We start from the raw sequence: 12077 nt of genomic DNA on the forward strand, positions 1-12077 counted from the left end.
GAGAATAAAGGTAAAGTTTTCTAAATACTTGGCACATAGAGGAATATCACCAGAGTTTTGTGCAGTAGTTTATTATATAAAAAGTGGAATCAACCTAACTCCTATGGGTTGGTTTATTACGAGTTATTCAAAAAGTGACGCAACTTAATCCAGCCCATGTTTTTGTGAGTAATTGGTGATGGGTATCACAAACTGATTTATCTAATTATAAAATAAAAAAATACAAAATAGAATATAAATAGAAAAATATAAATATACCAACTCAATAAGAACTTAAATAGAGGCAGTGCTTATGCGGAGCTTTTTTATAAAAACCTTACTTCGAATCTCATCAGTTGTGAAAAGTTAGTTAATAACTTTTTAAAATTTTCTCAATTGATTTAGTGCATGTTTGGTTTGTAGAGTAGGTATTGAGTATATCCAACGGATAATGCATTTAGTTCGTCAAATAAGTTGGTTCTAGATTAAATATTACATTCTTTTTATTATATTAACATAATAAACAATTAATTTTATGTTTTTTTTAAACTGAAAAGTGAAATCAAACAAATTTTACTCATTATTAAGAGTTAAGGTTATCTCTTAAAATATGCTAGAGTTGATTTTAAAAGAACCACTTTTGATTTTTTTTTTTGTTACATAAGAACTGCTTTTGAATGGTTGAATGTTATCAAGATTCAAGCCTAAATTAATCTCAAGTTAATAATAAATGTATTATTAAAATATGTGTCTATACCAAAAAGTGTGATTTTTTGAACTTAAAAACAAAAAGAGTCGGCGAGAAGAAAAAAAAGCCAAGTTAAGTCTAATTTATTTTTGTAACCAGAATTTTAATTCTTGTAAATGCACATGCTAAATTTAAAAAAAATTGTCAAATTTTAATAAAAAAATTTCCACAAAAAGGAAGAAAAAATCAATTACGCTCTCATAAGTTGTATATAAAGACCGTTATATCTATATATATATATATATATATATATATATATATATATATATATATATATTAAGGATAATATAAAAAGTGAGTTAATTAAGTGAGTTAATTAAGAAAATGTAAAAAGTAAAGTTTAAAAGTCTCTTTGAGTACTTAAATATATAATATAAGAATTACTTATTTTAGTCTTTAAAAATGTTAATGTAAAGAAATGAGAAAGAAACATTCCAGCCACCTATCCTCTCAATCTGTCATTAATGATATGTTTGGAGGAAAGGAAAGAAAATAATAAGGAAAAAATATAGATAACGATATATTTTCTATTTTGTTTGATTGAAGAAAATAAATAAATTATTAGTGATAAATATTTTAAATTTATTTATTTTCTCATTTTTCTTTCAATTCAAATTTTAAAATTTCTTTTCACTCTTATTTTCTTACCTTCAATGAGTAAATTCTAAATCCATTGGACTTAAAATATAATTAGTTTATCAGAAGACAAAGGAGAAAGCCAGCCCACTCAGTGACAAAATGTTATTATACGATTATGTTCTAAATATTGTCTTGTACGTGAATGGGTTAAGAAATGACCTTTTCATTAAAAGGATATACATTGAGAATTTGAGATAAGAATTCAAAGTGCGAATATGAACACCAAACTCATCCATCTGAATATGCTTTCATTTTTGTTGCAACTTGCAAGCTTCAATAAACGTGTTTTACTGTTAAGGTATTTTCGCGGTCATACCCAAAACTTTTTTTTAGAATATCTTAGAATTAGAATTGAGTTTTGTTCGTGTCGATACGTTCACAAATTATGTTCAAGAATCAAGAGGCACGCCCATAAATGCTTGATAAGAGTATCAATTTTTATTTTATTTTTTATTTAGTCCGGACGATCGAATCCTAATACCAATTCTTTTTGTAATCATTAATCTTTTTTGATCCGCAAAAATAAAAACAATGTCAAAAAATTTATCATAATTAATACACTTTCTCAATTAATTAAACTAAACTTTTGACTTATAATCATTAAACTAAGTCAAGTAGATTACTTTAAAAAAAAGTTAAGTAGATTATTTGTTATTTTAAAAAAAATTTAAAAATAAATTATTAATAAATATAATATAATTTATTAAATAAATTAAATTCTTCAAATTTTTTGATGAGTAGTTCTTTGACTTTTGTGAAGTGATTAAAGATGTTTTATATGTAATGAAAAGGAAAAAGGCATAAAAAGTAGCTGATGTTTATTTGATCCGGATTCTTTATCCCGTGTGTATATGCGAGTAATGGGTGTGCTTTTCAATGATCGCGGGATAGTTCAGTCACCATTATTCTAAATGATAAAGGAAAAAAATGCACTTTATACTGTTAATTAATCATAAAAGATGGTCATTATATTAATTATCGTCGACCACTAAAAAAATTAAATGATTTTGTTTTTATTTAATTATAAAAATATATATCTGATTTACTTTCCTTTCGAAAAAGTGATAGAGAGAAAAGACAGGATTTCCAAAGATTCCATTTCTTAAATCCTTCTTTCACAACTAAAGTTAGCGATATAAGACAGCAGATAAACTTCATAACTTCAATCGTTTTCTTTTCTTTCCACCCTTAAAAACACCCCAATCAAATATAAAAAAATTAAACAAATATAAACCATACAAGAAAGAAATTATAGTATTTTATAAAAAATATTAAACAAATTATAACGTTTAATATATTTTAAAAATTTAAAATTATAACTCACTAAAATACTCATTAAAATAAGTAAGTGCATATTAATATTTGTAAATATTAATACTCACTTCGTTTTAGAAATAAAAAATATGCTATTATGTTAAATATGGGATATTAAACTACTGCAATTCAGTAATTTCATAGACAAAACTTTGTGCTCTTTTTAATTTTAATTTCAATAAATGAATATAAATATAATTTATTTACATTTGAAATTTGAAAACATAAAAACATGTAATTGAGAAATAAAAAAAAATGGAAAAAAGTTGTCGTTACCTTGTCTTGCGTGCCGGTTCTTGCGTCTAATCTCGTTCATCTTCCAATCCCATCCAGATAACTATACAAACTAGTCCTTCTCTCCCTCCCTCACCAAAACGCCACTTGTCGATTGTCGTTTAGATCCCATGGATCACACGCCTGCTGCGCAACGTCGTCTCAAAGCCATTCACGCCCACCTCACCGCTACCGCCACCGCCGATGACTCTCCCTCCCACCTCGAATCCAACACCACCGCCGGCGAGTTCTTCTCCGGTACCCCCCCATCCCCCTCTCTTCTTTCCTCATTTTGCACTTACGTATCTCACTTTGGAAAGTTGCACGATAGTGACGTTAAACTTTTCTCTCTTTCTGTTGGATCATTTTCTGTGTTTTTTTTTTTTTTTTAAATTTTTGTTTGTGATTAGAAGTGAGTTGTCGCTTTTGAACTTGAGATGGGAGAAAAAAAATAGCAGAAAGTACGGATTGGAGGAGAAGATTCGTGTTGTCACTTTTTCTAGGGGCACTTAAAAAAAACTCATAGCTCATTGGAGGGTTTTGTGAATGAATATAGTCATGTCTATTTATTTGTTATCTTCGATTCGTGTGCATTTCGGAACCATTCCGACGTGTTTCCTTCTTTTTTCATATGCATAGAATTTTTTTTTGAAGGCATTGATAGAATAGAATGATAGCCTTTTTTTTTTTATTGGAATTAAAATTCAATGGAATATTCACGTTACGCGAAAGTATGGGCCGAGATTTTGGTTGTAATAAATGTTTTGGTGAAACGACTATTGAGTTACACTCAGAATTGGACAAACCTGAATGAATGGTTCATGTATCGGTTCCTAGTTTCCACTTCATTATCTTATTTATCTGGTTTCTGGGGGCCCCTTACTCTTTTTTTAAATTTTTTTTTATTCAATTATTTACTCGGAAGCTGGGTGAAGGTTGAATGGTGTAGTGCAGACTGCAGAAATTTTAGCTCCTGATGTCTCGATAGTTATCATGCATGATGAGTCTTGACTTCCTGCAGTCAAGTTATGTGATCTGGGCCAATCACATTTTGTACTTAATTGTTAATTAACTGTGATAATTACTTTTTAATTAATGATGTGATTGGCCTAGTGCTCTCTGAATTTTATTCAGATTTATTTTACATTTTTTGGAGGCAATGATAGGAGCTAAGGCTCAAATCAGAATGCTATTTGTCATTATTTGGTAACACATTCTGTTTCTCAAAGGTTTTCATATTCATAAAACTGACATTTTTTCACTGTCAGTCATATCACTCTAAGGTGACTATATTCATAATACTGACATGCTGATCAAAAAAAAAAAAAAAAATTCATAATACTGACATTTGTTCAACCTATCTCACAACTTGGGAATTTTTTCTATCCATTGACTAATGAATCTTTTCATATGCCTGGCTTATTGGTATTATTACATTACCTTCTTGTAATTTATTTGTTTGATATCATTAGCTTTGATCTTTACTTCTGGGCAGAACAAGGGTATAGTGTTGTACTCCCAGAGAAATTACAAACAGGAAAGTGGAACGTTTACAGGTATACCTCTTCCAATGTTCTTGATCTTGATTTTTTACATCATTCAGGGGCCAAATTTCTGAGTATGGTATTGTTTTTAATTCTTTCTGGCAGATCTGTACGATCTCCTCTGCAGCTGGTGACCAAGTTTCCTAATCATCCTGAAATTGGTACCATGCATGATAATTTTGTGTGAGCATCACTCCTTTTTCTATGAAGAGTTTAGCTTTGAACTTCATAAGATTGACAAGCAATCTCTATCAACAGTATTTTAATTAAAAAAAACCATGCCTAAGAAATTGATATGTATTTTGTCAAACTCTGTTAATGATAGGCGTTCAGTTGACACCTTTCGAGACTACAAATATCTGGGAACACGTGTCCGTGTTGATGGAACTGTTGGGGAGTAAGCAGCTCCATTGTCAACCTATGACACTTTCTGGGCCTTCTTCGTTTTTTCATTCAAATTTACTTAGCATCCTTCTCATCATTTCCATTTTTCCTTCACTTTTTAAGGTACAAATGGATGACATATGGAGAAGCAGGTACGGCCCGGTCAGCAATAGGTTCTGGTTTGATTTATTATGGAATCCAAAAGGTGAATGCTAGATTGTAGTTTCATGGCTGATCATTATTTCATTTTTTACAAAGTATCATGTAACCATTGGTTTACATGTTCTTTTTTAGGGCTCCAGTATTGGGTTGTATTTTATTAACAGACCTGAGTGGCTCATTGTTGATCATGCTTGCTCTGCATACTCATTTGTATCAGTGCCTCTGTATGATACTCTTGGTATGTTGTCTACAATTTATCTGGAAATTTCTTTTCTTACATATCTACCTTGGCCTTACCTTCAGATTTAACAGCAAGAAACTGCTTGTTCTGTAGGTCCTGATGCTGTCAAGTATATTGTTAGTCATGCTGTTGTGCAAGTTATATTCTGTGTACCTGAAACATTAAATTTAGTAAGTATATGTGAGCTTCATTGTAACATAGCATATCCCTTCTGTTAACTTTATAGTGAATCCTGTAGAATCATTAGTACCCATTTTGATGACTTAGTGTGAGCTTGATGGATTTCCATGTGCAATTACTCTGCATTGAGTATACTTTGTTGGCTTCTGGACCATGTGTGTGTGAGATATTAAGCTAATCCAAACACACTAAGATGATTAACTTCTGCAGATCAATCAGATTTGCTAAAACAAAGAAGCCTATTTGAATAAAACAGTTTTGTATTTTTAAAAACATAAAAAGAAAAACAAAATTTGTTGTCAATCCCTGTCCATTCCTTTCATTTTCATCTCTCTTTCTAACCTGCTGAAACGGTTGACAATGCTTGGCATTCTGGTCACAACAGAGTGATGCAGCAGTGGAAATTGGTTGATGGTGTGAGGCATTCCTGGAATAGCAGAGTGATGCTGCAGTGGCGGTTAGTGGATGGTAGCATGGCTAGGATGGTGGTGAGGGATCCAATGATGCTGTGGTGAGGTGACCAATGACATGCATGGGCCACCAAGACGGAAGTGTGACAGTGACTTGCTGTTGGTGGTCGTTTTTGGGGTTTACTGGTTCTTCATTGATGGTCCAAAACATGGTGGATCCCTAACGAGGAGAGATTGATGGAGGTTTCAATGGAGGTGAAGTTGTTAGGGAGAAGGAGTGGATGTGAAAACTAAACAGATTGTGTTCTTGTCTTTTGTTCTCAGAAATGGTTTTCAAAACTATTTACAGAACAGTTTTAAAAACAAAAGGATTTAACAGTTTTAAACAGGTCCTAAATAATTGCTTTTTCAGCAACCCCCTCCACTTGTCAGTGCTCAATAAATCTGTAGAATGGGAATGTAAGAATTTTTATCTCAATTTCCTATTCACCCAAGGAGTCAAGTTCCAGTGATTACAGGCTGATGTTTCAGTTAAAAGCTTTTCAAGTTTAATTTTATATTATGTTTTGTTATCAAGGTATACAGTAGACACAATTGTTGAATATATGTTATGAGGATGATAACCTTTTATTTTTGGAGGACATTTTTTTTGTTATCCTCATTGTGATTGGCGTAAACTAATTAGTTATCCAGTCATGAAATGAAATGTAGCCATGATCATAACCACTTTAGTTTAGTTTATGTTGTTAGCATATTATATATAACTTCCGGTCTTCTTTTGCTAAAACTTATTTATCACATCACCTGCCATTGCAGTTGCTGAGCTACTTGTCTGATATTCCAACCGTACGTCTAATTGTGGTATGTGTGAATTTATGGCTTATGTTTGAAATTAAATGTTCACTTACAAAGTAAAACATGCTGATTTTTAGTTAGTATGTAGGTAGTTGGAGGTATGGATGATCAAATTCCATCAGTTCCTTCATCAACTGGAGTTCAGGTTATTACATATTCAAAGCTACTTAATCAGGTAATGTTATTGTTTTCTGTGTCAAATAATGTTGATTTTATGGAGCAATACATAGTGTGTTCATATGATATTATCACCTTCCCTGAATTAGTAAAGAAATGTCACTTCTGTGGTGCTCTTTCTATCTATCTATTGTGGTGTATCAGTTTTAAGTTCATTTTGTAAATGGTCTTGCTATGGATTTGATCTGCTGCTATTTATTATGTTTATTACCTCATTGTTTGTGTGGTTTTGACTTAGGGACGTAGCAACCTTCAGCCCTTTTGTCCACCAAAACCTGATGACATTGCAACCATTTGCTACACAAGTGGTACAACTGGAACCCCAAAAGTACGTAGGTTCCCGTAGAATTATGGTTTACTTTTTCTTGGTGATATATTTCCCCCCTAAAATGTTGTCTTTGCTTATAGTAGCTACACAAAGCATTTCTTTTTCATCTTTCTACTAAACAAATTCTGGCCAGGGTGCTATCTTGACCCATGGAAACTTTATTGCAAGTGTTGCTGGGAGTACTATGGACGAGAAATTCGGTCCTTCTGATGTGTTAGTCTTTTATAATCATATACAATGTTCATTGCCATTTTCTGGCTGATAGTTTATTCTAATGTCTTTACCTTAATTTCTTTTGATTTTCAGTTATATATCCTATCTCCCTTTGGCACACATTTATGAGCGAGCAAACCAGGTCATGACAGTACATTTTGGCATTGCAGTGGGATTCTACCAGGGGGTGTGTCTTTGACAAATTAAACTTATTTCTTTCTCTTTCATTTTGTTTATGTCTACTCATTTTGAACGAGCTTATGCTTTTATGAAAAATCAATGTGTTGTAATATAAGTGCTGCTTTAGACTTGTATTGCATGAATCTGGTGATTACCTGATTGTAGCTACCTAGTTTTAAAATAAGATTGAAATAAAGACGTCTCTTACAATACACTGTAGCATAAGGAGCCCATGCAATATTTTTTTGTCGAACATATTTACATTTTCATACTTGCCATTTCATGAAATGCTGTATTGGTCCATAAAAGATTTGTCAAATAGCAGTCTTTTATTATAGTATTCTTGTGTTCCATATATGCATATGTATGTATGTATGCATGGATTATAATGCAGCCTAAAGTGTAGAATTTCTAAATAATAGCAACCTTTTGTGCTTGACTGTTATTTTGTCTTTTCTGGTTGTGTAATTTACTTTAGTCCACTACCTTATATAATGTGATTAATTTAGATTTTACGATAGTTACTATTGTTTCACTATATTTTGCAATATTATCAGATTAGCATAACATTTTCTTTTTAACATTCGTATGCAGGATAGTATGAAATTAATGGATGACATAGCTGCTCTAAGACCTACTGTCTTTTGTAGTGTTCCTCGGCTATATAACAGAATATATGCTGGGTAGAGTAACTACACATTTATACTGTACTTTATAGCACTGTTTGTTAGCTTCATGTGTGTTCATTGTACCATTCAATTGGATTTTTTTTTTTACAGTATTACTAATGCTGTTAAAACATCTGGTGGTCTGAAGGAGAGACTATTTAATGCTGCCTACAATGCTAAAAGGCAGGCTTTATTGCATGGTAAGATATATTCACAATGATTGATCTTTTGCATAACATACATTTATATAGTTATTTTGCCTGACTTATTCATTATATCAGGACACTGTAGTGCCCTATATATTGATTCTAATTATACGCCAAAACCTTGGTTGTTCCCCTATCCTCCATTTGTTGGTGGTTACAAACTCCTTGTTTTTATGCAAGATTCTTGCCCTACTCCATTTTTATTTCTAGTAGTGGGTTGAATCTTATTTTCAACTATAGTAGCGTATTTGTTTTCCTAATTTGTTGTTTGTCATTTAAATAGCTGGAAAAGTTCTCTTAGAATGATAGATATGTCCAAAAATTTGTAACTTATGATTTTAGCTTAAAATTTTGAATCATTTAAAAGAAAACTTACTTTCATCATCCATATTTTCATTTATTTCAGGGAAGAACCCATCTCCAATGTGGGACAGATTAGTTTTCAACAAGATAAAAGAAAAGCTTGGAGGACGAGTTCGGTTTATGGCATCAGGTGCCTCACCTTTATCACCTGATATCATGGAATTTTTAAAGATGTAAGTTTTGCATAATATGTATAAATTACTAAAGAGAACTCTCCTCTTATTATTATTTTTAATCAATTTTTCCTTTCTGAATATTATGTATACCTATTTTGCAGTTGCTTTGGTTGTCGAGTGACTGAAGGATACGGAATGACAGAGAGTACTTGTGTTATAAGCTGCATCGATGAGGGTGACAAACTTGGTGGTCATGTAGGCTCTCCTAATCTAGCCTGTGGTGAGTACTTAGTAAGAATTCCACATCAAATAGCTTGCAGTACATTTGTGATTTAACCTGCTTGATTATATTTTAGGTGATATGTGATGTACCGTGATCATGAACTGGCCACATTTTATTTTATTTTATTCAAGAAAATTAGTAGCATCATCCCATCATTTGTAGTTATTCAAAATGTTCTTCCCTTTCAGTGCATGAAACACCGTGTCTGATAATCCTGAAAAAGTGGATTTGAACATTTCTACTTCGCCCTCCTTTTATGAAAGAATTTAAAAGATGAAATTATGTTTAATTTATGTCAGCTGTAGCTTTGTTATGCCTAGTGCCAACAGTTTTGTTCTTTTGTTTCAGAGATAAAACTAGTGGATGTTCCAGAAATGAACTATACATCTGATGATCAGCCCAATCCCCGTGGTGAAATTTGTGTCAGGGGTCCCCTTGTTTTTCGAGGTTATCACAAAGATGAAGCCCAGACGTAATTACCTTTCCTGTTCTGTGCTTCTTATGAATGAAATTTACCTTGCATGTTTAAAAGTACTTGAATTTCAATCAAATTGAGCAGGAGAGATGTCATTGATGAAGACGGATGGCTACATACTGGAGATATTGGGACATGGTTACCTGGTGGTCGTCTCAAAATTATTGATAGGTGAGATAGCCTCATTCTAATTAAACTATAATCAATATTTAATAGGAAACATGGCTTAACTTACCACCTGTCATTAAATTGATTTCTGTTTAATACTTTAATTCATCTGGCCACAAGTCTGTTCAATTAGTAGACTTGAATGGCACTTCCAGTGTGAATGTGCTATCTCCTGTAGGTACTTCGTTCAGTGAGTGCTGTTTCTGTAAGACTTATAACTGCATACTGCCTCCATATAACTTTTATATATTTAGCTTCAGTATAGTAAGATGTGCTGGAAACAATGACACCCCTAGTTGCCTGTGTACTTTCTCAGCCCAGGTTTTACAGCATTGACATAATTTGTCAGGCATATGAATGAAAGCTTACCATGTTGTTGTAGGAAGAAGAATATCTTTAAGTTGGCACAAGGGGAGTACATTGCTCCTGAGAAGATTGAAAACGTATATGCCAAATGCAAATTTGTGGCGCAATGCTTTGTATATGGTATGGAAATAAATCATTCCCACAAATTCAGTGTGTGTGGTCATTTGTACTAGCTTGTTGATGCTTCTTTTTTCTTTGTAGGTGATAGCCTAAATGCTTCTTTGGTAGCTGTTGTCTCTGTGGATCATGATAACTTGAAAGCATGGGCTGCTTCAGAAGGAATAATGGTAGTATAAACTTTAAGTTTGTTTTAATCTTTATTCCGCTTTGTCATGCATGTACTAAAAAGTTCGTCTAGACAGTGTTTAAAGGTTAAAACTTAGTTTTACTTTATGTTTCAAAACTTGAAATGTATTTTTGAATCTGATTACTTTAAGTCTACAATATAGTTTGGAAAATAAGTATGATAAAGACTTGCTACTAATTTTGTGAAAACAAATTTAGTAGAAATTATTTAGCCTAGTAATTTAGAGCCTGCATCTACTTTTGGTTGCTAATAATTGTACCCGAAATAAGGTGAACATTTTCAATTGAGTTGAACTAACTTTTCTTTCACTTAATTGATGAACATACAATTTAACTAACTTTTATTTGATTGGTGATCATACAATTGAATAAAACTACAAATATTGGATACGGTTTTATCCTAGAAGTTACTTCTGGATCAATTAAGGTCTTTATCACGGTTCTTTATTTTTGGAACTTTTTTTCTTTTTGCAGAAATTTAAATAACAATTAGCCTTGTTGTTTCTTTGCACCTATTTTAGCACATGTGGCTTTTTATTTGTATGATGGCTATTCTATGATCATAGTAAATTACATTGTCATCCTTTGAGGTTTGACAAACTTTTACTAACTGTTTAAAACCTGGGAAGTTTTTATTATGTTAAATCTTAAAACTAGACTGGCCCGTGTAATTTTGAAATCAAGAAAGTAGAATCCTGTATTTTATGTCAAAAATCAAGAGAGGTTCAAGAAATTTCATCATTTTATTTTGCTGCAAAGGGTTGGTGTTAATTTATCGAAGCAGTCTGCAACATAAACTGATACTCTGTTTTGTGGGCATGTGTGCAGTATAATGATTTAGCACAACTTTGCAATGATCCAAAAGCAAGGGCAGCTGTCTTGGCTGAGATGGATGCTGCCGGACGAGAGGCTCAGGTAAGTTATTCATTTTATGTTACACTCTTACCTTATAATTTGGCCTCATCTTTATTAAATATCTGTATCTTTATTTGATACCCTGTAGCTGAGAGGTTTTGAATTCGTAAAAGCGGTCACTTTGGTGCTCGAACCATTTACGTTGGAAAATGGCCTGTTGACTCCGACATTCAAGGCAAGCTTTGAGTCCTAAGATTTTCTGTTTTTCATTTTTAACCTGTTGTGTGTGTGGCAATAAATCATGTTTTGTGTATGTGCATGCAACTTTTCAGGTTAAGAGGCCTCAAGCGAAGGAATATTTCGCAAAAGCAATATCTGATATGTACAGTGAGCTCTCAAGAACTGATACTTCTCAGAAAACGTTGTGAAAATTGAGAGTCTCCCCCCATCACCAACCACAACATAAAAAGAGAGAGGTAAATAAAGACACGCTACTCATACGCATCGTATGCAACATAGCAGAAGCATCCAATGGGAACGATTTTGCAACTTACTGTTGTATTGTATTGATAATAAAGAGTTGTGCTAGAACCGGAATATGATTCGTAGCATTATTTATGTAGCCTACGCTCCGTTACGTTCAA

The 12077-nt window shown here is 32.5% G+C and overlaps 1 protein-coding gene across 1 annotated transcript; it reads left to right on the top strand.

Annotated features, from left to right (window-relative positions):
* The first annotated feature begins 2973 nt into the window (after positions 1 to 2973).
* Positions 2974 to 12077, top strand: LOC100301904 (long chain acyl-CoA synthetase 6, peroxisomal). Its single transcript, XM_003555288.5, has 23 exons — positions 2974 to 3211; positions 4449 to 4509; positions 4603 to 4680; positions 4823 to 4894; positions 5005 to 5086; positions 5176 to 5281; positions 5378 to 5454; positions 6691 to 6735; positions 6818 to 6904; positions 7145 to 7234; positions 7368 to 7447; positions 7541 to 7634; positions 8222 to 8310; positions 8407 to 8495; positions 8908 to 9037; positions 9142 to 9260; positions 9612 to 9735; positions 9823 to 9909; positions 10289 to 10392; positions 10474 to 10559; positions 11407 to 11493; positions 11582 to 11668; positions 11766 to 12077. The coding sequence occupies exons 1-23, from the start codon at positions 3085 to 3087 to the stop codon at positions 11859 to 11861; spliced, it is 2097 nt and encodes a 698-aa protein (XP_003555336.1). The 5' UTR covers positions 2974 to 3084; the 3' UTR covers positions 11862 to 12077.

This window comes from Glycine max, chromosome 20 (genome assembly GCF_000004515.6).
Source record: "Glycine max cultivar Williams 82 chromosome 20, Glycine_max_v4.0, whole genome shotgun sequence".
In the NCBI taxonomy this organism is placed as follows: Eukaryota; Viridiplantae; Streptophyta; class Magnoliopsida; order Fabales; family Fabaceae; genus Glycine; species Glycine max.